The 27,397-nt window shown below is 44.7% G+C and overlaps 1 protein-coding gene across 3 annotated transcripts in view; it reads right to left on the bottom strand.

The window, feature by feature from the left end:
- Positions 1–730: 730 nt before the first annotated feature.
- The window catches only part of BMS1 (BMS1 ribosome biogenesis factor), a 100,963-nt gene continuing 74,296 nt past the window's right edge, over positions 731–27,397 (bottom strand). For all 3 annotated transcript variants that reach the window (XM_030203247.1, XM_030203248.1, XM_030203249.1), the window contains 5 exons: positions 9,713–9,835; positions 8,022–8,169; positions 5,858–6,033; positions 3,073–3,234; positions 731–2,128 (listed from right to left, as the gene is read on the bottom strand). In XM_030203247.1, the coding sequence (XP_030059107.1) occupies positions 1,904–2,128; positions 3,073–3,234; positions 5,858–6,033; positions 8,022–8,169; positions 9,713–9,835 (834 nt within the window). In that variant the 3' untranslated portion in view covers positions 731–1,903. The remainder of the gene's footprint in view (positions 2,129–3,072; positions 3,235–5,857; positions 6,034–8,021; positions 8,170–9,712; positions 9,836–27,397) is intronic.

Here is a 27,397-nt window from a genome sequence, read left to right as displayed (position 1 = left end):
GCCAGATTAAAAACTCTTCCAGTGGCATGGCTCCAAATATTTGTATATATCACAATAGTGAAAGTTCTGGGCAGACTTCTACGGTCTGTGCCAGAACTGGTGGTGGGAGGCGGGACTGGTGGTTGGGAGGCGGGGATAGTGCTGGGCAGACTTATACGGCCTGTGCCCTGAAAAGGACAGGTACAAATCAAGGTAAGGTATACACAAAAAGTAGAACATATGTGTTTATCTTGTTGGGCAGACTGGATGGACCGTGCAGGTCTTTTTCTGCCGTTATCTACTATGTTACTATGTAAATATATAAATTCTAAATATGACCAGCTTAAGCCCATTAAGTAAAATTAACTAAAAGGCTGAGAAATATGAGGACAAAACAAACTAATTAAAGCAAACAAGAGGAAAAAGAAGGGAAAAAAAACCTATATGCTCAATCCAAGTATTTGAAGCCACAGCTAATGATGCCACTATATTGCTAAAAGGACAGGCTGCTGCAAGAAAAGAGCACTGCCTGAAAAATCAGAGTTCCTCATATTTAAATCAGGGCTGAGGAGTCGGTATACCAAACCTTTGTCTCCGATGCCAAACTCCTACTATGTACCGAAATTTGATTACAGACACACAGGATATTTATTTGTGAATAAAATTAAGGACTAATAAACCACAAAATATAGTTATTTGAAGTTTAAACAAAGAACATGAACAAAAAAAATGCTAATGAAAATATACAATGCACTGTTGTAAGTTTTTATTTTGAAGATGGTGTCGGTACATATTTATGGACTCGAATTCCACCCAAAATTGCTTCCGACTTTTGTCAACTCCACAGCCCTGGTTTAAATCCCTCAAATGCAGAAGTCCTGATTATTGTGTACCACAGCTGTACTTCTGGGGACATTCTGCCTGAAAGCTTTGAAACTTCTGCATCTGTGAGCAATATATTTTTTATGTATTGCAGTTTAAATTAAATACAACACAAAAATTGATTATATTTTTTAGGTATTTATAAACTGAAAATTTAGGTGTTTACTTTTCAGCTGATCAGGTGCTCTTTGAGGATATCATAAAGTGGTGTTTAATCAGTGTTTTGTTGGGAACCTTTTCCAGATGAATTAAATACATGTATATGAGAAGTAATCAACGCACACAAGGCAGAGCTGGGGATCCAAGACAGGAGAGGGCAGGGATGAAACTGTACAAGGGGAAGTGGTGTTTTCCAATACTAATCCACCACATTTTTAAAATTGGTATGACTTGTCGGTGTTAATTGGTTAAAACTGAAATCAGAAGCCTTAAATATAATGCGTTATTTTTACGAGCAAAATATACTGAATATTTGCAAAAAAAGTTTACATTTTTTAGCACAGAATTCCCCCATGGCTGTAACGTATAAAACGTACAAAAATCAAGCCATAACCTCGAGGAAGATTATCATTTTTTTCAAGAAAGGAGGGGAAAAAGATTCTATAATAACCCTAAGAATCCTTTCAGTCCTAAGAGAAAAAATTACTTGAATCCATGTATCTTCAGGGAAAAGAGAAAGGAAACAAATAAAAGCAGCAACAATAGAGAGAATAAACCCGAGAAATAGGCGAGCGTCATACTGTGAGGCTCTCATGAAGCCTGGTGTTTAATTATCCTGAGATGTTTGAGTGACATTTGCTCATTTTGGAATTCTAAAATGTCTAGCAGATCTCTCTCATGAATATTCATTGTGGAGATCCTGAAAACTGAATGCTGTACAATGCTTCAGTTTATGATGTACAGGTTTACCCTTGTTTGCAAAGTCTCTCTCTCACTCTTCCAGAAGACGTGCAGCTCGGTCCAGTCTCTCTAAAAGAAGTCTCTGCCGTGCCTTTTAGCTCCATGTAAATTGCTCGGGATATCCTTGCCAACCCTAGAACACTCATCTCTCCTCGCTTCCCTTCAAGCTAGATTTCTGTTTCTTTTTCTCTTTCTGACCCATGGCTCTGAACAGCTTCTTCTTAGCCTCTTTTTGTCTCTTCAGCTTGTCTTCCTCTTCCTTCTGTTTGTGACTGAGGAATTCTTTGTGCTGCTGTCGCCGTTTTGCTTTGGCCTTTTTCACCTTGTAATTGTGCACAGTGCCTAAAGCTGCCAGCAGGGCTGCGATCTAAGTAGAACAAGAAGAGAAAAAAATGATGTGGAGGGGAATTTTCAATATGATTTCTAAACCCAAAGCTGACAATTTTGCTGAAAAGCGTCCAAAAATCAAATGGCAAACATGGCCACTTTCGAACCTGAAAAACATCTATCTTTTTGGTTTGAAAATGGGCATTTTCTAGATGTTTTTAGATGTTTTGTGCTGAGTGTGTTTTTCTTTTGTGACCATTTTCGAAAGAAAAAACAAAGAAACAAACAAACAAACAAAAAGACATGCAAGGGGTGAAAAAAGGCATAAAAACAAGCCATTGGGACATTTTTTTTGGGGGGGGGGGGGGAGGCAGCATTCTTAATAGACTGGCCACAAAGACATCCCAGCAGAGCAGTTTTGGATGCACTACACAGAAAAAGTCTTAAATATGTTTCAAAAATAGCGATTTGGACGTTTTTGCAAAAAAAAAAAAAAAAAAAAAACATCTATCTGGCACTTTGTGCTGTTTTTGGACGTTTTTCTGTTTTGAAAATGAGCCCCTAAATGTCGCATATTAATTTAGTTGAAATATACCAGACAGTCCTATTTTCACCTGATGGGACATGATACAATGGTTGTCTCTACACCTGGCACTTTGTACCAAACATGTCTGACAAGCAAGGCACAGATAAGGAGGAATATACACATACCTATTATCTTTCTCTGATCTCTTAATAAAAAAGAAGCACCAAGACAGGGTTTTTAAAAACACATCTTTTCCTTAACATGAGCAAATGTATTTAGGAAGATTATTAGTAGATTAGCAATGAAATATTGCATCACGCACAGTGAACAAATTGTGAAATCTATGTGACTGTTTAAAAGTACTAAACCTTAAAGTTCACTGTATATACCATGAGACAAAAGCATCTAACCTTCCTATATTTGTCTTTCCTTTTCTCCTGAGTGAATGAAGAGCATACCTTCTTTTCATGTGGCTCCCGGATGACGGCAGGTCTCAGCCGGTCCCTAGGGACCTTGGCTTTCTTCTCCATTAGCTTTGGCTTGTTCTTGAAAGGCAGGGCTTTCTGCAAGGCTTTGGGAATGTGGATTGGGTTGAAGTGCCTCTTCAGTCTCAGGATTGGCTATACAAATAAGAAATAAAGTTCATTTTGAATGGTTATCACCAGGTGCATATCCAGACCTCAATTTGGGGGGAGAGGGGGGCACATTTTGCCCACCTCCCCGCTGCTCTTTGCCTCCTGCCTCCAGCACTGTTAGCTGCCACACCACCTGCCCCATTTCCCCCCACGGAACGCATGTGCGCAAGGGGTGGGAAAGCAGGGCAAACAACGCTGGAGGAAGGCTTTTGCTGGTTGGGGACCCCCGCCAGCCAAACCAGCAGACCTTGGAGGGCCTGAATCCAACTTGGGGGGGGGGCCCAGGCCCCCAAGGCCCACCAGTGGTTAAGCTACTGGTTATCACATATACATTCCCAACTGAATATACAAACTTGTCTTTTCACATTATCTAAAAGATATCTATAACTTGGTAGTGTTCTTAAGATGCAGTTAATTAATGAATTACAGTACAGTCTTGATTATCTGACTTTTGGTAATCTGACCATTCAGCATATTCTACAGACGCTCCTCCCCCTCCCCCCCGCGATTTTTACTTCTATTAAAAATTGTTGTAGAACAATTTTTTAAAATCGAGAACTCTGTGCCTTTGTTTATGCATTGAGCGGGTTACGCAGTATTTTCCATATTACCCACCTTTTCAGATATCAGACAATTAGGACTGCATGTTAATTGTGATAAACATTGTGATTAATTGCAATTAATAATTAACTGACCTCCTTCCCCTTCCTGCCAGCACAGTCAGTCCGGCATCTCTCCCTCATTCTGCAGCGACAGTAGTATTGAAATGCTGCCACAGCCTATATCGGGTCTTTCCCTCTTACCTGTTCCACCCCCTTGTGACACAGCAGCAAGGGGGTGGGACGGATCAGAAGGAAAGGCACAATGCAAGCAAAGACAGCGTTTCAATATCACTGCTGATGCAGGGTGAAGATTTACTGGAGGAGGGGAAGGAAAAAAGGGTAAATTGGGGAGGGGAGAGAGAGCAGCTGGCAGTCTGGGAGGAGAGGGAGAGATGCCAGCCCAACAGTGTGGGTGAGCGAGAGAGTAACCAAGGGAGTGGAGGGGAGGCATGGCACATTTGAGAGAGAGACAAAGAGAATGGTTGAAGGCATGGGGGAACATTTGAGACAGAATGGGTGAAGGCAGCGAGGAGAGGGCACACGAGAGAGAGAGAGACAGAGAAAATGGGTGAAGGCAAATGAGAGAGAGAATGGGTGAAGGCACACATGAGAGGGAGAGAGAATGGGTGAAGGCACAGGGTGGCACACATGAGAGAAACAGAATGGGTGAAGGTACGGGAGGGCACATATAAGAGAGAATGGGGGGGAGGCACATATGAGAGAATGGGTGAAGGCACGGGGTGGGGGGGGGGGCACATATAAAAAATAAAACAGACAACAATAAAGAGGAATGGAAAAAAGTATTTAAAAAAAAAAAAAAAAAGAGTGAAATGGAAATTCTAGACCCAGATCAGCCAAATATCAAAACGTTATATGGCCTGGTCAACAACATGTGAAACACACACACTATTGCATCAACACACAACTCTCACCCCACAGCTGAAGAGCTAACCAAATACTTCAAAACCAAGAATATTGAATTAAGAAAGTTCTCAAACACTCTGGCATCACACTTGAGGCCTTCATTGATGATCTTGACAACTTTCAAGAACATATTACTGCGGATAGACAATGGACAACCTTTCATCCATCAACACTCATCACAGTACATAGTGTGATTCAAAAGTCCTATAATACACACTGTATGCTAGATACCTGCCCAAGCTACTTATTGGAAGTCACCCCAAAGATCTTCATCAAACAATTTGTGCTATTGCATGGTATATTTTCCCCCCCAAAAAAGGACACAAGGATACAGAAGAACAAAATCTTACAGAAAAATGACCACAAGGAAAACAGCGAAGGTGACTCAAAGAGATGATTATGCTGTGTGTGATCTAGAAGGTTTATTGATCAACAATAACAACTCTATGGTCACTGTGTTGACCATAGAGTTGTTACTGTTTATCAATAAACCTTCTAGACCACACACAGCATCGTCTCTGAGTCACCTTCACTGTTTTCCTTGTGGCCCCTGGAAAAAAGGAAACATAATGCTTACACCCATACCCAAAAACGTGAATCTAAGTGGAAGTATAATCACGAACTGAAAGTATGTACCTAGATGCAACACTCAGCAAATACTTTGCAGATGGGCATTCATATTGGCGGAGGCTGGGCAGAACATGGGGTGGGACTTAACTGCATGATTTACAAGTGACCATTTACACCAATTCAATGGCCAACATAAGCATTCATGTCTTACATTTATGTGCATTTTTGGTCACTTATGCTACTATTCTATAGACATCTACTTTTTCTCCAGACTTGAAAATCGGCGCTTTCCTAGCACCTACATCTAGCTGCTCTGTTAGAGAATTACTCTCCACAGCCCCACCGAAATAGCAAATGTCTTGTCCTTGAACTTGCCTAGAACCCCTCTAGAAGTTGCTTATGTCTCAGCACCTTTCAGAAAGCTCCATCATAGCACAGCGAAAAACAATTGACAACTACGCTGTAAGATAAGAAACGGAGGTATGTGCTGGGTACATGGGGCTCAATCATACCTTATAGAAAGAATCCTTGTTTTGTACTAGTTTGATTCCTAGTTCATGCCGTAGTTGTCTTGTTGTCTTCATTCCTGTCCAGCTTTCCTTCTCACCTACTGGCTTCAACAAGGAGGTTACTGGATTATAAAATGATGGCACAGAGACCGGATACCATGTACGTATGAAGACGATATCTGTAGAAAGAAGAAGAAAACTACTTAGCTTTTTTTTTTCCCCAGCCTTGCAGTTCCCCCTTCTCTTTTGGGCTTTCAGCTCAATATTAGGCTACCGTGCTACACTGTTGAGAAGCACGAGCATCACACTTCATTTATTAGACAGTGTGCTATTCCTGAATTTATGCTGACCTCTTTGCTTTAAGGTGTAGCTATGTTTTATCCACATTTCTGATTATCTGTTTTGTTTCAGGAAAACAGTTTTAGGGAAGCTTATGGCACCCCTGACATAGAAGACTAGCCGAAACATGGCCAGGTTGTGTCCTCTAATAGTTTCTTATGTTTCAATATATTTACTGCTTATATATATTTTTTTTTAATTAAAGTTCCCTGCTTTCTTCAGCTCTCTTTGCTCAATCTCTGGACTGAAAGTTCAAAGCGTCCTTGCTTGCAACAACTCGGCTTTATGCCCCAATATTTGTAAACCTCCCAACTTAGCTAGCCCGGCCACAGACAAGCCCCCCCCCCCCCCAATCATGGATCTAAAGGCTAGCCAACAGCTCTCACTGTAAGGAAACAGCTGAAACTCTCCAGCTTCACCAGGGACTGTTAACGATACAGCCACAGAATTCTCAGCCAGCAACAACTGCATTACCTTGATGCCAACATGAGATCCATAATTTAAGTAAAAGGGTTATTAGTCAAGGATTACTTGAGTAACTTAGAAATCAAAACAAAGAGCAGTTAAATTATAGAACAGTTAAATTATATGGTTGCACTTTGTGATATAAGAAAGACAAGAGGACCTACAGCCATAATAAGCTGGTGGAGAATGAGCCCTAGCAAAAAGGAAAACCTTCACGTACACAGTACAATCAAACAAAAGCAGAGGCTGGCCAACAGATGCTCCAACACAGGAAATGGTGCTTAAAAGATGCTTTATTCGCTGCTTGGGCAAGAGCACCCCACACAGTCCGTGTTTCTGCGCAATCAAACGCCTGCCTCAGGGGTCACATTAATATTCAAGCAAGTCCCGAACTAATGAAATTGGCCAAAGAGCTCAGTTCGGGAGAAAATTCAGACACACAGCGTTACCCAAACGGAGCTCTTTGGGCAATTTCATTAGTTCAGGACTTGCTTGAATATAAACGTGACCCCTGAGGCAGGCGCCTGATTACACCGAAACACGAACGGTGTCTGGTCCTCTTGTCCAAGCAGCGAATAAAGCATCTTTTAAGCACCATTTCCTATGTTGGAGCATCTGTTGGCCAGCCTCGGCTTTTGTTTGATTATTCGGAGGATGAGCCCTAGACACAGGTGTTACAAATTGGTTTTTCAGTCTAAAGGCTAAGACTGTGAGAAGAATGCAGACCCTACAGACCCAATGAACACTCTCTTTTGGACTTAATTACCCACCTTTCCAAATCTAAGCTCAAGATGAGTTAAAACCTGGGTTCAGTTGGTAGGTCCCTCCCCACAAGTGCTTATAATAGAGGCACTCGCCCAAGCCAACAGGGAACGTTAGTGAGATCTGAGCCCAGGATCACAGCCCACTGCTCTAACCACTAAGCTACTCCTCCAGTCCACTAAAACGTTTTTAGTATTTACTATTTGGCAGATATAGTAATGGCACCTGGCACAGTCCTTCCGTTCTGCAATATCCAACAGGAACTGCTAGCTTGGAATGCTACTCGACTGACCAGCTGGAGCTGAGAGAGTGCTACATCGTACTTGAAGGAAGGTGAGGAAATAATGGTGCAGAAAAATATTGTGGGCATTAGTAATATGCAACTAGTATATTATAAATACAAACACACATAGGTGAAATTTACATACCCAGAGTGTTTTTTCCTCTCAGTGGCATATGCCTAACTGCAAAGTTCAGCTACGACAAACAGAAGTCCTGCATTAGTGTCCTGCTGAAATGGGGAGCCCTTAGTTTTGTGAAATGCATGATGTGTGGCCTTTGCTTGTAAGGCTCTAGTGGGAATAAGAACAATGCTACTTACCACTCATCAGCAGTTTGTCCTCAAACGTAGCCCTGAAGGCACCCTCTGGAGTTCGCAAAACCTTTTTGATCTGACCTCGGATACCACTAACACTGCGAATGGCTGCGCCTTCAAACTTAGCTACTTCAAGAGAAGAGTTAAACATTCCCTATGAGGGGAGAAAAAATAGGCCTACATTGTATCTTTTTGGCACCTGCAGACAATAGTTCAGGAATTCTTTTTAAGATAGATAGATAGATAGATAGATAGATAGATAGATAGATAGATAGATAGATAGATAGATAGATAGATAGATAGATAGATAGATAGATAGATAGACAGACAGATGATGTTTTGCAGTTCTTCATGGAGCCCAGTGCCTCCTTCCTAGAAGATGTATTGAGTGTTGCAATAAATTGTTTGAATAAAAACAAATCCCTGTATTTCCAGCGCATACAAAACAATTCACTGTAACCTTGAGCTTGTAAAGCCCCTACTCGCTATTCCCCATTGTACTGGAAAGTGCAGTCCTCCGTATGCCAGCCAACAAAGAAATAGCACCAGAAAGAGCAGTGATGATATAATCTGTCAGGCTTGAAGGAAACCCTCTGCAAGGACAGGATGACAGTCCACTTTCTATGCCTCACTACTGAGAGTAAGGGCACTCATGAAAGCTATGACACAGTGTTAGTGAATTGGAACCTGTTACAATCTTGTAATGTCTGGCTGCCACAATTTTATCCTCTTTACCCCAGAATGTCTGGATACAGCAAAAACCAAAGGTTGATTTTATTTTCCAAGAAACAGGATTTGTATCTGATCTTTTTTTAATTTATAGAAGTCTTTATTGAACTTATGTTGATACAAGACAGGTTGTAGACATCATATAACACCTCAATAAGAAAACAGAAGTCTCCTCTAATCCTTACACTGATAAATCAAGGACAGTTTCTCATTCACCCAGAATCCAGAACTTGTCTCACATACTTCTCTTCCTTCTTGTTAAATCGCTGAAACACTATTTCACATCTCCTCCTTTATGTTAATGTTCTTTTCTGCTGGCAGAGAACACATTCAAAGGGGACCCCTTCAGAACACCTAAAAATGGGGAATAGCGAGTAGGGGCTTTACAAGCTCCCTGGCTATTGCTTCAATGTTGCAGTGAATTGTCTGTATGCACTGGAAATACAGAGATTTGTTTTTTTATTCAAACAACCTACTGCAACACTCAATACAAAGTAGCCTTCTGAATCCTTCAACCATCCAGTACTGCACATTACAACTGCAATTTTCAGAAAGCAGACTAAAAATGCCAGCAAGCTCTGTAGTCCTCCTTGAACTAGAGCTTGAACATACAAAAACAGATGATTGCTTTAAAGCCGTTTATTTTTATTTATGTCTATGGGCTCTGCTTCTTTCACCTGATAATTTTCAGGTGTGCCCTGCGCTGTTCCAGACATGAATCCCATCTTCTAGGAAGAAGGCACTGGGCTCCATGAAGCACTGCAAAACCATTTTCTACTTTGGTAGGAGGGGGGGCATTCTATCTCAGGGAAATGTATACATAGAAAAATATACCACCCGTTTCCTTACATGTTAGAAGATTAAGGAATCTTTTGGGCCACTGTCTACAAATTTTAGAAACAAAATGTGATCAGTTTGTCTAATATGCCTCTCTTCTTTTCTGCTGGTATACCCGTCTGTATGCTTACCTTAATAAAAGCTGTGTTTTTGTAGATTTTGAATGGGTAGCCAATCAGCTTTAATTTCTTCACAACTGTGATTGATTTATCCAAGTCCAGCACAACTCCTGTTGCAGCTAACCTAAAATCAGGCTTGAATACACAACATAAAAAAGGCAAACAAGTTGAAAAGTGCACACTTTTAGTGTGACAAAATAGTGCAAAGTACATAATTCTGTCATGCTGTCATTTATAAGATAATCTGCTACCACCACCAAAGTATAACCCACAGATGAACACATCTAAGTAAAGCATTCTTCCTGGAGATTTTTGGTTTTTAAATAGTTACTTACCTGTAGGAGGACTTCTCTGAGGACAGCAGGATATAAACCTTCATCCATGGTTGACTCCATCCAATAGATCCCCAGTGCAGGAACTTTCTCCAGCACTAGATAACAGAATTTTTGAGACTGCTCATCCATGCATGTGTCCCTCTTCCCACATGCTGGGACCACCTAGGGCCATTATATGCTTACTAGAATACAACTCCTAAGGGAAGTGGGAGGACATGCCCTGCTGTTCTCAAAGAACACATGCTGTTTTCTCTAAGGACAAGAGGGACAGTGAAATCCTTGTCACTCATGGGACTCCCTAGGTACAGGTTGTGTTCAACAGGAAAAAAAGGGAGTAATACAATTCTCGGCGTTTCACATTGTGAAAGATATCCTGAACTGAAAGAATATGCGTGGGGGGGGGGGGGGGGTGAAGTTCTAAATATATTTTCAAGGACTGACTGGTCAAACATACTGTCACATTGGTAGTCCTGCACTACACAATAATGTGAGATAAACGTATATACAGAAGTCTCTGTTGCAGCCCTGGCAATCTCATCTATGAAGGCTGACCTCATGTTGGCTACCACTACTACTACTACTTATCATTTCTATAGCGCTACTAGACGTACGCAGCGCTGTACACTTGAACATGAAAAGACAGTCCCTGCTCGACAGAGCTTACAATCTAATTAGGACAGACAAACAGGACAAACAAGAGATAAGGGAATATTAAAGTGAGGATGATAAAATAAGGGTTCTAAACAAGTGAATAAGGGTTAGGAGTTAAAAGCTGCATCAAAAAGGTGGCCTTTTAGCTTAGATTTGAAGACTGCCATAGATGGAGCTTGACGTACCGGCTCAGGAAGTCTATTCCAGGCATATGGTGCAGCAAGATAAAAGGAACGGAGTCTAGAGTTAGCAGTGGAGGAGAAGGGTGCAGATAAGAGAGATTTACTCAGTGAACGGAGTTCCCGGGGAGGAATGTAGGGAGAGATGAGAGTGGAGAGATACTGAGGAGCTGCAGAGTGAATGCACTTATAGGTCAATAAGAGAAGTTTACCAATGCTGTCATAGCTCTGACATTATGAGCCATGACATGACCTGCTAGCTCCAGGCCTGCCTAGGCATAAGTGAAGGAAATGCTGTCAGTCGGCCAGCCAGCCAATTTGAAAGCAGGTACCACATGAAAGGCTACAGAGGAAATTGGAGGGTCATGGGATAGGAGGAAATGTCCTATTGTGGATTAAAAACTGGTTGAAGGATAGGAAACAGAGAGTGGGGATAAATGGGCAGTATTCACAATGGAGAAGGGTAGTTAGTGGGGTTCCTCAGGGGTCTGTGCTAGGACTGCTGCTTTTTAATACATTTATAAATGATTTAGAGATGGGAGTAACTAGTGAGGTAATAAAATGTACTGATGACACAAAGTTATTCAAAGTCATTAACTAGCGACAGGATTGTGAAAAATTACAGAAGGACCTTACGAGACAGGGAGACTGGGCGGCTAAATGGCAGATGACGTTTAATGTGAGCAAGTGCAAGGTGATGCATGTGGGAAAAAAGAACCCGAATTATAGCTACATCATGCAAGGTTCCACGTTAGGAGTTACGGACCAAGAAAGGGATCTGGGTGTCGTCGTCGATAATACACTGAAACCTTCTGCTCAGTATGCTGCTGCGGCTAGGAAAGCGAATAGAATGTTGGGTATCATTAGGAAAGGTATGGAAAACAGGTGTGAGGATGTTATAATGCCGTTGTATCGCTCCATGGTGCGACCGCACCTTGAGTATTGTGTTCAATTCTGGTCGCCGCATCTCAAGAAAAATATAGTAGAATTGGAAAAGGTGCAGCGAAGGGCGACTAAAATGATAGCGGGGATGGGACGACTTCCCTATGAAGAAAGACTAAGGAGGCTAGGGCTTTTCAGCTTGGAGAAGAGATGGCTGAGGGGAGACATGATAGAGGTATATAAAATAATGAGTGGAGTGAAACAGGTGGATGTGAAGTGTCTGTTCACGCTTTCCAAAAATACTAGGACTAGAGGGCATGCGATGAAACTACAGTGTAGTAAATTTAAAACAAATCGGAGCAAATTTTTCTTCACCCAACGCGTAATTAAACTCTGGAATTCGTTGCCGGAGAACGTGGTGAAGGCGGTCAGCTTAACAGAGTTTAAAAAGGGGTTAGACGGTTTCCTAAAGGAGAAGTCCATAAACCACTACTAAATGGACTTGGGAAAAATCCACAATTCCAGGAATAACATGTATAGAATGTTTGTACGTTTGGGAAGCTCGCCAGGTGCCCTTGGCCTGGATTGGCCGCTGTAGTGGACAAGATGCTGGGCTCGATGGACCCTTGGTCTTTTCCCAGTGTGGCATTACTTATATACTTATATAAATCCCTTAAACTTCCATTGCCCCAGGTACAAAAACTTAGATTGTGAGCCTACTAGGGACAGAGAAAGTATTTGCATATAATATGTACAGTGCCACATACATCGAAAAAGCGCTATAGAAATGACTAGTCATAGTAGTAGCAGATCAACAGAAGCAGGACAAGACCTGCCTCAGCCACTAGGGGGCTATGAGAATCATGGTTCCCTGATCACACCAGAGTTTCAGAAGAGTTATTTCTATTAGTGGAATTGGAGGATAGGCATAAGGAAGACCTTGTCTCCAATGAAGGAGAAAGGCACCTGAGACTAATTTGTCATGTGTCCCCATCCTAGACCAAAACTGAGGTACTTTCTTGTTGAACGGAGCAGCAAAAAGATCTATCAAGCGGGTGGCAGCAAAGGGGCATCAATGCCACCTGGGACTCACTGCCCCACCAATGCTCACCCCCAGCGAAGCCCTAGGAGAATGGGGGATTGGGTAGGCCTGAAAGAGTGGGGTTTTTTGATTGCAGGAGTGGAGTTAGTGAAGACGGTGGGCTCCTTGTGTCCGCACCTCAATTCAGATGGGGGGTTGAATTCGTCATCATGGTGGGAGCGGTTCTAGGGGTATCACGGCTCTACTGCAGACCCAGAATTAGTGTCGGGAATATGTCAGGGTGGGGCTTGTGTTAAGGCTGTCAAGAGTGTCTCGACAGGTCGGGTTGTTGGGGGTCTGCATATTGTGATCAAGGAGTGTGGGGTGGGGATCAGGTGCTGGGGGGGGGGGGGGGGGGGGATGCTGAAAGTGTACCTGAGGATATGGGAATTAGGGGATGCATACTGGGAGTCGCGACAGCTAGCATGCAGTACTGACCCGTGAACTAGCTGTCACAACCGGCTACATCTCCTGCCCAAAACCAGCCCACTCCCGTATTTGGCAAATAGCATGGGATATTTAACAGCAGTGACTGGGGACAGTATCGCTGGCAAACCCCTATTAGCTGCTTAACACAGCTTAGCAAAAGGGCCCCAATATGCTCTAGTTTCGACATTAATTTTGGAATATTTGTCTAATTCTTCTTTTAAGAATAAGAAACCAAAAGTTCTTGATTGTATAAGTCTTTATACCAGAAACCTATTTTAAAGCAATAATTTTCATATCATTTAGGTAAAGTGTCTACCAACTTTGAATAGCAGGACAGTGCAGATTTTTCTTCCATTCTTCATGTCAGAATACCTCAACCTATTTCAAGTTGGCTGGGGATAGCCTGAGGACAGAAGTCTTCAAGTCTCATCACAGATTTTCTATTGGATCCAGGTCTAGGCTTTGACTGGACCACCCGAGGACATTCACTATTTTTATTTTATTTTTTTAATTTATAACATACAAGTACATACTTTGTGACAAAAGAAATACCACACAAATTCCTTATTTATAAAAAAAAAAAAAAAAACAAGTAATCAAAAGTAAATTATTCGACCACAATTACCAATAGATCCAAGATATACGACAAGAAGATAGAGGAAATAACATCCAGATCAAATTAAGGTGCAATCTCACTGATACTACTTCTAGCCAACCTCAGTGGCTGTGGAACACATATTTGGATCCTTGACTTTCCACCAAATGTTTTGCTTCAGAAAACCTATGGTTTTATTACCTATTAATATAACACAATCTCAAAATAAACTTCAGACCCAACACCTGAGCTGTAGGCCACAGAGCCAAAAATTTCTGGCATCATTTCTGGGCAATCCTATAAAGATCTGGAAAAACACTTTTTTTTTTGAGCCAAGAAACTTTTCATTAATCACACAAATAAGACAACAAAAGTTCAATCCAATTCCAGAGCAAAACTTGCCAATATGGTAGTCCACTGGGTCATTACCTCCAAGGAGGATTCCAGGAACTCAGTGATATTCAATACAGAATTAACATTAACAGGAATTTTATTACCGTCGCTGCCAAGAGGTCTGTATGGTTTACAAATAATAAAAACCACCCAATCAGTGAAAACTAAAATGTATTAAAATAAAATAAAATAAAATAAAGCAACATTAGCTAAAATATTTCACAAACTACCAAGTTTTTAAAAGTTTTTAAATGAATGATAATTTTGTCCACCTCTTAGGGAAGTAGGTAGGACATTCCACAAAACTGGAAAAGCAGTACTAAACTATTTCCTTCAAGAAGAAATCAAATGGTAAAAAGTTGCTGGAAGGTTAAATTTATTCAAATGTAAAGTCCTTTGGGACTTTTGACCCAAATCAGAGACTTCCAATGACATCACATAATAAGAAACTAATACGTTAAGAATCCCAAAGACCAAACAAACGCCCCTGTTTACTAAGCAGCACCGAGGGCATGCTGACGTTTTTAGCGCATGCTAACCATTAGTGCATGTTAACTGTGTAGGCGCCCATACAAATATAGGCACCTACATAGTTAGTGCATGTTAATTTTAGGCACGCGCTAAAAATGATAACGCACCTTAGTAAACATACCCAAAGTCTTAAAATTGATTCTGGCCTTTACTGGAAGTCAGTGCAATTCAAATAAAAGCAGTCACCCTATCAAATTTGGTCTTATTCAAAATCAGCCTGGCAACTGTGTTCTGTTAAAGCTGCAGTCTAGCCGAATGTGTATTACTACAGCCTAAGCAGAGAAAATTGCAATAGTAGCATAATGTCCCAGTTCTTGAGTATGGGCTTCTACAATCTCCCTAGAATAAGATAAATCACTCACAAAATTGGCCAGAGATACCAGAGAAGTATTAAGGTGCAGCACAACGTCCCACAGAGCATCCATCGTGACTATTTTGGGCTTTTGCAGCTATTGCGCAGACAGTTCAGAAGTCCTTTGCACTCCCTCCCGTTTTCTCAGTGGAACTACTCGCTGTTGGCTGCAAATGTTGTTCAGGTTCCACTTCTCCGCTTGAACTCAGGGGGAAGGAAACTGCAAGTGGTGATCCCTCCACTAGAGGCACCCTCATCCTGCTGCTCCACTCTCCACCACTCGGATTATGGCTCCAGGCTGCTACGAAACAAGCCCCTGCAGAGGACTGAGAGAGATCCTGCTACTACTGCTGCCAGATGCATTTGCTGCTGGTGCAGTCAGTAAAGGGCTCACAATAGGACACGCAGCATCATGATACTAGAGCATAATAGTTACACTGGGTCATCTAGTTCAGTATCCTGCTTCCAGTAATGGCCAATTCAGGTCACAAGTAGCTGACAGAATCCCAAAGAGTAGCAAGATTCATGCTACTGATCCCGGAGACAAGTAGTGGCTTCTCCTATGTATTTCAATACCAGACTATGGACTTTTCCTCTAGGAACTTGTCCAAACCCTTTTTAAACCCAGATACACTAACTGCTCGTACCACGTCCTCTGGCAACGAGTTCCAGAGCTTAACTATTAGTTGAGTGAAAAAATATTTCCTCCTGTTTGTTTTAAAAGTAGTACTGTGTAACTTGAGTGTCTCCTGGTCTTTGTACTTTTTGAAACAGTAAAAAATCGATTTACGCTTACCTGTTCTGTACCAACAAGTATTTTGTAGACTTCTATCATATCCCCCCCTCAGCCATCTCTTCTCCAAGTTCCCAACCTCTTAAGCCTTTCCTCACATGAAAGGAGTTCCATCCACTTAGTTGCCTTTCTTTGAACATTTTCTAGTTCTGCTATATCTTTTTTAAGTTACAGCAACCAGAATTGCACATAATATTCAAGGTGTGGTCACACAATGGAGCGAAACAGAGTCATTATATTATTTGCCTTATTTTCTATCCCTTTCCTAATAATTCCTAACATTCTGTTTCCTTTTTTGGCTGCTGCCACACACTAGGCAGAAGATTTTAGCATATTGTGCACAATGACACCTAGATCCTTTTCTTGGCTGCTGACTCCTAAAGTGGATCTTAGCATCAAGTAACTATGATTTGGATTATTCTTCCCAATGTGCATCACTTTAAATTTGTTCACATTAAATCTCATCTGCCATTTGGATGCTCAGTCTTCCAATTTCCTAACTTCTTCTCCTCCTGCAATTTTTCACAATCTGCATGTGTTCTAACAATTTTGAATAGTTTTGTGTCATCTGAAAATTTAATCACCTCGATTGTCGTTCCCATTTCCAGATCATTAATAAATATGTTAAATAGCATCGGTACCACTACAGATCCTTGGGATACTCCACTATTCACCCTCCTCCACTGACAGAACTGGCCATTTAACCCTACCCTCTTGTTTTCTATCAACCAATTCCTAACCCACAACAGAACACTGCCTCCTATCCCATAACTCTCTAATTTTCTTAGGAGTCTCTCATTAAGGACTATGCCAAATGCTTTCTGAAAATCTAGACAGACCACATTGCCTGGCTCATTTTTATCCACGTTTATTCACGCATTCAAAGAAATTAAGCAAGTTGGTGAGGCAACACTTCCTTTGGCTGAATCCATGTTTATTCTGTCCCATTAAATTGTGTTGTCTATGTGCGCAATGATTTTATTCTTTATAAGTTTCCACTATTTTACCCTGTCCTAACATCAGGCTTACTGGTCTGTAATTTCCCAGATGACCCCTGGATCCCAATAGGCATTATATTGGCCACCTTCCAATCTTCAGGTACTATGGACGATTTTAACGACAGGTTACAGATCAATACAGCAGATCTGCAATTTCATATTTGAGTGTATACCATCCGATCCAGGTGATTTACTACTCTAAATTTGCTCCAAGTTCATCTGTCTGAGCAGTAGATTCAGCAGCGACAAGGGAAGAACTTGTCAGATCACTCCCTTCCTCCTCTTCCCCATAATGACAAAGGGATCCGAGGATTACTCGCCAGGGAAAGATGAAGAGCCAGGTAAAGAACTGCTGTGGCTGCAACCTTTCACGCAGCCATCTTGGATCCCATGGACATTTACTTTCTTCCTGCCAAGCCTCTCCATTGCTGCTTTTGCTTTGTGCTTAAGATCACCGTCCTGTTGAAAAATGAATCTTTTCCCCATTTCCAGATGTGTGCCAGATTATAATCAGTTGTTCTCCTGGATCTAGAGGAAAGGCTAAAGCGGCTAGGGCTCTTCAGCTTGGAGAAAAGGCAGCTGAGGGGAGATATAATAGAGGTCTATAAAATAATGAGTGGAGTTGAATAGGTAGATGTGAAGCGTCTGTTTACGCTTTCCAAAAATACTAGGACTAGGGGGCATGCAATGAAGCTACAATGTAGTAAATTTAAAACGCATCAGAGAAAAGTTTTTTTCACTCAACGTGTAATTAAACTCTGGGATTCGTTGCCGGAGAATGTGGTAAAGGCGGTTAGCTTAGCGGAGTTTAAGAAAGATTTGGACGGCTTCCTAAAGAAAAAGTCCATAGACCATTATTAAATGGACTTGAGGAAAATCCACTATTTCTGGGATAAGCAGTATAATATGTTTTGTACTTTTTTGGGATCTTGCCAGGTATTTGTGACCTGGATTGGCCACTGTTGGAAATAGGATGCTGGGCTTGATGGGCCTTTGGTCTTTCCCAATATGGCAATACTTATGTACGTAAGTATTTATCTGCTTGTACTTTGAACCATCTATCTTTCTCTCACCCTTCACAAGCTTCTCTGTCCTCGCTGCTGCAAAGCATACCCGTAACATAGTACTGCCACCACCATGTTTTACTCTAGGGAAGTTGTTAGCAGGGTGATGCACTGCATTTTCTTTATGCCATATCTCTCTCCTAGAAACCAAAAGGTTCTATCATTCTCATCAAAACAGAAATTATTCCTCCATACACATGCAGTGTTTATTTATTTGTTACATTTGTATCCCACATTTTCCCACCTATTTGCAGGCTCAATGTGGCTTACATAGTACCGTTAGGCATTTGCCAAGACCGGTAGAGAAACAAACACACCTTGAAAATCTGACCTTTAATGGGTATCATTAGAAAATCTAGTTTCCGGCATTCCGCTGTGTTCCAAGTGTTTCTTTACAAATGCTATTCGGCCCATCATATGACTTTTCTTCACTGGTGGCTTCCTTTCTTTGGTCACCCTCCTGTTCAGTACACGATTGTGGAGCAACACTGAAGTTAATGAACAGTCAATATTCTCCCCAAACTAAGAGACCTCTGTACTTTTAAAGTAATCTCTGCATCACGACACTCTTCAGAAATTTTGTTAATCCATGGCTACAGATTTTGAAGGGAAAGCCTAATCTAGGCAGTGTCTTGGTGGTGCCATACTGTTTCCACTTTATAATAATGGTGTTGACAGCACAAGGAACATTCAAACACACTGAAGTGTTCTTATAGCCTTTCCCTAAGCTGTGCAATTTTTGGACTATATTGAAAAACTCTCAATCCTAATCCTGCTTTTAAAATCATCTATTTAGGAAAACCATTGAGATCCAAGATGGCGACGAACTGAGTAGCGTCACAGACGCGCTTTGATTCAGCCTTATCGAACGCCGCTGTGAGCACCTTACCCGGACGATGGGCAAGCGGAGAGGCAGGGTTCGGGAGGTTCCCCCCATCCCGAGCAGAATGCCCCAGCTGCAGCAGACGATGATTGACTGTTTCGCGGTGCTGCCCAGTCCCGAGATTGTATCTACTCCAACTGAGGGAGCCTGTGCTTTGGAGCAGGACAGCAGAGTAGACGGGGCTTCCTTCAGCCCCGTCGTGCGTGCGGCAACCCCACAACCCGGAAGGGAGAATCTTCAAGCAAGCCCTGCCGCTATGGAGAGACCAGGGAGGGAGTTTGCAGGAGAGGAGAACTGGAGCTGAAAACCTGGAGGAACCAGAAATAACACCTACTCCTGTCATTTCAGCAAGGACAGTGAGTATACTGGAACAAGTTTCAAAAGCCCCTCTACCGGATTGTATAATGGGAGAGGTAGTGAAACCTGCCGTAGTGACTTTGGAGTCACTTTGGTACTTGACTTCCAAGACCCAATCTGCATTACAAACAGTAATTTTAAAACATATGGGGACAATAAAAGTTCTCTCAGAGACTGCGTTGATTCAGTTAAAGTCTAGTGAAAGCCAAGCTTCTGAAGTTAAAAGACTGTCTGAAAAAGTTGGAAAACTCGAACTTGTGGAGCAAACTTTAGTAAAAGACAAGAACTTTACCTTAAGACGCCTGGAATATTTAGAAAACCAATCTAAGAGATTAACTTTGCGATTTATAAATTTTCCTCGGTCACCGTTAATTTCTCCGACGCAAATGATTAAAAAATATCTGACGGAGACTCTAGGCATGCCTGAAAATTCATTGCCCCCAATAACTAGAGCTTATTATTTACAGACTGATGCTAAAACATCAGTAAATTTACCAGAACAAAGTGCAATGAATCTTACTGCATTCCTGGAGTCGTCTCTTGAAGTGATAACACAAAGAATTACACTGCTTGTAACCTTTGCATTGGAAATGGATAGAGACGCAGTTCTCTGACTTTCCTTTAGACACTTGGATTCTTTATTTTTGGGATCAAAAATGAGAGTTTTCCCGGATTTATCCAGGGAAACTCAAAAGAGACGCACGATGTTTTTGTTGTTGCGCCCGAGAGCTTTGGCGATTGGAGCAAATTTTCTTTTGAGATATCCATGTGTATGTAGATTAATCTTGCAATCTAAGCAATATCAATTTTTTGACCCAAAACAATTAGAAGATTTTTTTTTTATTACATTTGTACCCCGCGCTTTCCCACTCATGGCAGGCTCAATGCGGCTTCCATGGGGCAATGGAGGGTTAAGTGACTTGCCCAGAGTCACAAGGAGCTGCCTGTGCCTGAAGTGGGAATCGAACTCAGTTCCTCAGGACCAAAGTCCACCACCCTAACCACTAGGCCAAGATTTTCTAAAAAGCAGAGAAGAGGTCAATGTACAAGTCTAGTCACTTATGCAACGCTGTATGCAGGCTTTGAGTAACCCACTTGGGAATGTAGCTACTTATTTGATTTAACCTAACGTGAAACTGCTTATTTAAGCAGGGAATTTCTTTTTCTATTTCTTTCTTGGATCAATTTCATACTATTGTGGTTGTTAGAAAGAGTATTATTTTCTGTAATAATCCTCTTGTAATGAATGGAATATTATTCTAATTAGTGTAATATCACTCATAAATGTTATGTTTGGTAAAAACTTAAATAAAGATTAAAAAAAAAAAATTATCTATTTAAAATAGTCTTGTTTGGCTGCCATAGTAGCTCTGTAGTATAACTCCAAACTCAAAGAAAGCGAATGCTACATACCTGTAGAAGGTATTCTCCGAGGACAGCAGGCTGATTGTTCTCACTGATGGGGTTGACGTCCTCGGCAGCCCCCTCCATCGGAAAGTTTACTAGCAAAGGCCTTTGCTAGTCCTCGCGCGCCCATGCGCACCGCGCATGCGCGGCCGTCTTCCCGCCCGAAACCGGCTCGAGCCGGCCAGTCCAGTATGTAGCAAGACAATACACTTTAAGGGAAGACTCAACTCCAAAGGGGAGGCGGGCGGGTTTGTGAGAACAATCAGCCTGCTGTCCTCGGAGAATACCTTCTACAGGTATGTAGCATTCGCTTTCTCCGAGGACAAGCAGGCTGCTTGTTCTCACTGATGGGGTATCCCTAGCCCCCAGGCTCACTCAAAACAACAACCATGGTCAATTGGGCCTCGCAACGGCGAGGACATTAAAGAGATTGACCTAAAGAATTTACCAACTAACTGAGAGTGCAGCCTGGAACAGAACAAACAGGGCCCTTGGGGGGTGGAGTTGGATCCTAAAGCCCAAACAGGTTCTGAAGAACTGACTGCCCGAACCGACTGTCGCGTCGGGTATCCTGCTGCAGGCAGTAATGAGATGTGAATGTGTGGACAGATGACCACGTCGCAGCTTTGCAAATTTCTTCAATGGAGGCTGACTTCAAGTGGGCTACCGACGCAGCCATGGCTCTAACATTATGAGCCGTGACATGACCCTCAAGAGCCAGCCCCGCCTGGGCGTAAGTGAAGGAAATGCAATCTGCTAGCCAATTGGATATGGTGCGTTTCCCTACAGCCACTCCCCTCCTATTGGGATCAAAAGAAACAAACAATTGGGCGGACTGTCTGTGGGGCTGTGTCCGCTCCAGATAGAAGGCCAATGCTCTCTTGCAGTCCAATGTGTGCAGCTGACGTTCAGCAGGGCAGGAATGAGGACGGGGAAAGAATGTTGGCAAGACAATTGACTGGTTCAGATGGAACTCCGACACGACCTTTGGCAAGAACTTAGGGTGAGTGCGGAGGACTACTCTGTTATGATGAAATTTGGTGTAAGGGGCCTGGGCTACCAGGGCCTGAAGCTCACTGACTCTACGAGCTGAAGTAACTGCCACCAAGAAAATGACCTTCCAGGTCAAGTACTTCAGATGGCAGGAATTCAGTGGCTCAAAAGGAGGTTTCATCAGCTGGGTGAGAACGACATTGAGATCCCATGACACTGTAGGAGGCTTGACAGGGGGCTTTGACAAAAGCAAACCTCTCATGAAGCGAACAACTAAAGGCTGTCCTGAGATCGGCTTACCTTCCACACGGTAATGGTATGCACTGATTGCACTAAGGTGAACCCTTACAGAGTTGGTCTTGAGACCAGACTCAGACAAGTGCAGAAGGTACTCAAGCAGGGTCTGTGTAGGACAAGAGCGAGGATCTAGGGCCTTGCTGTCACACCAGACGGCAAACCTCCTCCAATGGAAGAAGTAACTTCTCTTAGTGGAGTCTTTCCTGGAAGCAAGCAAGATGCGGGAGACACCCTCTGACAGACCCAAAAAGGCAAAGTCTACGCCCTCAACATCCAGGCCGTGAGAGCCAGAGACTGGAGGTTGGGATGCAGAAGCGCCCCCTCGTCCTGTGTGATGAGGGTCGGAAAACACTCCAATCTCCACGGTTCTTCAGAGGATAACTCCAGAAGAAGGGGGAACCAGATCTGACGTGGCCAAAAAGGAGCAATCAGAATCATGGTGCCTCGGTCTTGCTTGAGTTTCAACAAAGTCCTCCCCACCAGAGGGATGGGAGGATAAGCATACAGCAGGCCCTCCCCCAATCCAGGAGGAAGGCATCCGATGCCAGTCTGCCGGGGGCCTGAAGCCTGGAACAGAACTGAGGGACTTTGTGGTTCACTCGAGATGCGAAGAGATCCACCAAGGGGGTGCCCCACACTTGGAAGATCTGGCGCACCACTCTGGAGTTGAGCGACCACTCGTGAGGTTGCATAATCCGGCTCAGTCTGTCGGCCAGACTGTTGTTTACGCCTGCCAGATATGTGGCTTGGAGCACCATGCCGAGACGGCGAGCCCAGAGCCACATGCTGACGGCTTCCTGACACAGGGGGCGAGATCCGGTGCCCCCCTGCTTGTTGACATAGTACATGGCAACCTGGTTGTCTGTCTGAATTTGGATAATTTGGTGGGACAGCCGATCTCTGAAAGCCTTCAGAGCGTTCCAGATCGCTCGCAACTCCATAAGATTGATCTGTAGATCGCGTTCTTGGAGGGACCAACTTCCTTGGGTGTGAAGCCCATCGACATGAGCTCCCCATCCCAGGAGAGACGCATCCGTGGTCAGCACTTTTTGTGGCTGAGGAATTTGGAAGGGACGTCCCAGAGTCAAATTGGAGCAAATCGTCCACCAATACAGGGATTTGAGAAAACTCGTGGACAGGTGGATCACGTCCTCTAGACCCCCAGCGGCCTGATACCACTGGGAGGCTAGGGTCCATTGAGCAGATCTCATGTGAAGGCGGGCCATGGGAGTCACATGAACTGTGGAGGCCATGTGGCCCAGCAATCTCAACATCTGCCGAGCTGTGATCTGCTGGGACGCACGCACCCGCGAGACGAGGGACAACAAGTTGTTGGCTCTCGCCTCTGGGAGATAGGCGCGAGCCGTCCGAGAATCCAGCAGGGCTCCTATGAATTCGAGTTTCTGCACTGGGAGAAGATGGGACTTTGGGTAATTTATCACAAACCCCAGTAGCTCCAGGAGGCGAATAGTCATCTGCATGGACTGCAGGGCTCCTGCCTCGGATGTGTTCTTCACCAGCCAATCGTCGAGATATGGGAACACGTGCACCCCCAGCCTGCGAAGTGCCGCTGCTACCACAGCTAGGCACTTTGTGAACACCCTGGGCGCAGAGGCGAGCCCAAAGGGTAGCACACAGTACTGGAAGTGGCGTGTGCCCAGCTGAAATCGCAGATACTGTCTGTGAGCTGGCAGTATCGGGATGTGTGTAAAGGCATCCTTCAAGTCCAGAGAGCATAGCCAATCGTTTTGCTGAATCATGGGGAGAAGGGTGCCCAGGGAAAGCATCCTGAACTTTTCTTTTACGAGATATTTGTTCAGGGCCCTTAGGTCTAGGATGGGACGCATCCCCCCTGTTTTCTTTTCCACAAGGAAGTACCTGGAATAGAATCCCAGCCCTTCTTGCCCGGATGGCACGGGCTCGACCGCATTGGCGCTGAGAAGGGCGGAGAGTTCCTCTACAAGTACCTGCTTGTGTTGGAAGCTGTAAGACTGAGCCCCCGGTGGACAATTTGGAGGTTTTGATGCCAAATTGAGGGTGTATCCCTGCCGGACTATTTGGAGAACCCACTGATCGGAGGTTATGAGAGGCCACCTTTGGTGAAAAGCTTTCAACCTCCCCCCGACCGGCAGGTCGCCCGGCACTGACACTTGGATGTCGGCTATGCTCTGCTGGAGCCAGTCAAAAGCTCGCCCCTTGCTTTTGCTGGGGAGCCGCGGGGCCTTGCTGAGGCGCACGCTGCTGACGAGAGCGAGCGCGCTGGGGCTTAGCCTGGGCCGCAGGCTGTCGGGAAGGAGGATTGTACCTACGCTTACCAGAAGCATAGGGACCAGTCTTCCTTCCCCCGAAAAATCTTCTACCTGTAGAGGTAGAGGCTGAAGGCTGCCGGCAGGAGAACTTGTCGAATGCGGTGTCCCGCTGGTGGAGAGACTCTACCACCTGCTCGACTTTTTCTCCAAAAATGTTGTCCGCACGGCAAGGCGAGTCCGCAATCCGCTGCTGGAGTCTATTCTCCAGGTCGGCGGCACGCAGCCATGAGAGCCTGCGCATCACCACACCTTGAGCAGCGGCCCTGGACGCAACATCAAAAGTGTCATAAACTCCTCTGGCCAGGAATTTTCTGCACGCCTTCAGCTGCCTGACCACCTCCTGAAAAGGCTTGGCTTGCTCAGGGGGAAGAGCATCAACCAAGCCCGCCAACTGCCGCACATTGTTCCGCATGTGTATGCTCGTGTAGAGCTGGTAAGACTGGATCTTGGCCACGAGCATAGAAGAATGGTAGGCCTTCCTCCCAAAGGAGTCTAAGGTTCTAGGGTCTTTGCCCGGGGGCGCCGAAGCATGCTCCCTAGAACTCTTAGCCTTCTTTAGGGCCAGATCCACAACTCCAGAGTCATGAGGCAACTGAGTGCGCATCAGCTCTGGGTCCCCATGGATCCGGTACTGGGACTCAATCTTCTTGGGAATGTGGGGATTACTTAGTGGCTTGGTCCAGTTCGCAAGCAATGTCTTTTTCAGGACATGGTGCAAGGGAACAGTGGACGCTTCCTTAGGTGGAGAAGGATAGTCCAGGAGCTCAAACATTTCAGCCCTGGGCTCGTCCTCCACAACCACCGGGAAGGGGATGGCCGTAGACATCTCCCGGACAAAGGAAGCAAAAGACAGACTCTCGGGAGGAGAAAGCTGTCTCTCAGGAGAGGGAGTGGGATCAGAAGGAAGACCCTCAGACTCCTCGTCAGAGAAATATCTGGGGTCCTCCTCTTCCTCCCACGAGGCCTCACCCTCGGTGTCAGACACAAGTTCCCGAACCTGTGTCTGCAACCTCGCCCTGCTCGACTCGGTGGAACCCCGTCCACGATGGGGGCGTCGAGAGGTAGACTCCCTCGCCCGCATCGGCGAAGCTCCCTCCGCCGACGTAGTCGGGGAGCCTTCCTGGGAGGTGGCCGCGGTCGGCACCGCACGCGGTACCGACGTCGGGGACCTCAACCTGGGCGATGGGCCAGCCGGCGCTACGCTCGACGGTACCGGAGGCGCAAGCACCGCCGGTACCGGAGGGGTAGGGCGCAACAGCTCTTCCAGAATCTCTGGGAGAACGGCCCGGAGGCTCTCGTTTAGAGCGGCTGCAGAGAAAGGCTGAGAGGCCGATGCAGGCTTCGACGTCAGAACCTGTTCCGGGCGAGGAGGCTGTTCCGGGCTGTCCAGAGTGGAGCGCATCGACACCTCCTGAACAGAGGGTGAGCGGTCCTCTCGGTGCCGATGCCTGCTGGGTGCCGAATCCCTCGGCGACCCAGAGCTCTCGGTGCCGACATGGGGAGGAGACCGGTGTCGATGCTTCTTCGACTTCTTCCGAAGCATGTCACCGGAGCTCCCCGGCACCGACGAGGAGGACGTAGAATCCATCCGTCGCTTCCTCGGGGCCGAGACCGAAGAGGGTCGATCCCGGGGGGGCTGTACCGCAGGAGCCCTCAGGGTAGGAGGAGACCCACCCGAAGGCTCACCGCCACCAGCAGGGGAATGGACAGCCCTCACCTGCACTCCTGACGATGCACCTCCGTCCGACGACATCAGCAGACGAAGTCTCGGTACCACCGACGTCGATACAGTCGCCCGATGCCTCGGCGCCGATGCAGAGGTCCGATGCCTCGATGCAGTCGATGGAGCGGCAGCCAAGGAAGATGGTCCGGACGCTGACGACGTCGATGCACTCGATGCCTCCGGTGCCGATGCCGACGAAGAGCCCGAGAACAAAACGTTCCACTGGGCTAATCTCGCTACCTGAGTCCGCCTTTGTAACAGGGAACACAGACTGCAGTTCTGAGGGCGGTGCTGGGCCCCTAGACACTGAAGACACGCAGAGTGCCTATCAGTGAGCGAGATTACCCGGGCGCACTGGGTGCACTTCTTGAAGCCGCTGGAAGGCTTCGATGTCATGGGCGGAAAAATCACGCCGGCGAAATCAAAAGCCGAAATGGCGAAAATTGAAGCACCAAAATTTAGAGGGAGAAAAATCTCGACCGAGGCCAAAAGAGGCCTACCCCGACAACGAAAGAAAACTTACGGGGCAAAAACTGAGAAATACGGGAAGGGCAGAAAACCCGAAAGGGTCTTCCGGACACTACCGGAGCGCTTCCCGAACTTTTTCAAAGGAAAAAAGGACAAAAACACGTCGAAAAGGACGCGCGAGGTCGACTCTCTGGGGCACGAACGGCGTAACACGACCGTACCGAGTGCGGACGAAAGAAGACTGGCCGGCTCGAGCCGGTTTCGGGCGGGAAGACGGCCGCGCATGCGCGGTGCGCATGGGCGCGCGAGGACTAGCAAAGGCCTTTGCTAGTAAACTTTCCGATGGAGGGGACTGCCGAGGACGTCAACCCCATCAGTGAGAACAAGCAGCCTGCTTGTCCTCGGAGAATAAGCTGATATTGTAAGAGAGTCTGGGAACTTCCTCCAAGCCTGCTCGTTCGTATTCAAAGGCTGTCTTTTTTCTCAGAGTATCAGTAAGCCACGGGGAAGAACATATACATTTAGACACTCTGCTGTCAACTGATGAAAATTTTCATCCAAATGATTAAGCCAAAATTCAACTGCTTCTCCAGAAGATACAATTTCCCTGTCAATTTAGAAAGTAATATGGAATTCAATTGTTCCACATAAAAAGCAACCTGTCTCCATCATGGCAATTACATAATGGTCAGACCATGGTATAGATTTTACTTACTCAAAGGGAAACTAAAATCCAGAAAACAGAGATCTAAAGCGTGACCTGCTCTATTGTGTGGGGCCCCCTAATAAGTTGATTCCATCCCAAACACACCATAGTGTGAATAAAACCTAGAGCTACTTTATTTGAATCAACATGTAAACTAAAATCTAAAATAACTGAATTTACTGAAGATATCTTCTTACTTTAAATAGGTTAAATAAAAGATTAGTCATCATAAGAAAGACCCAATTTAACATAAACCAGCAATAATTCATGA

The sequence above is a fragment of the Microcaecilia unicolor genome, chromosome 5 (genome assembly GCF_901765095.1).
Source record: "Microcaecilia unicolor chromosome 5, aMicUni1.1, whole genome shotgun sequence".
Classification (NCBI taxonomy): domain Eukaryota; kingdom Metazoa; phylum Chordata; class Amphibia; order Gymnophiona; family Siphonopidae; genus Microcaecilia; species Microcaecilia unicolor.
This window is presented reverse-complemented; position numbering and strand designations above follow the sequence as displayed.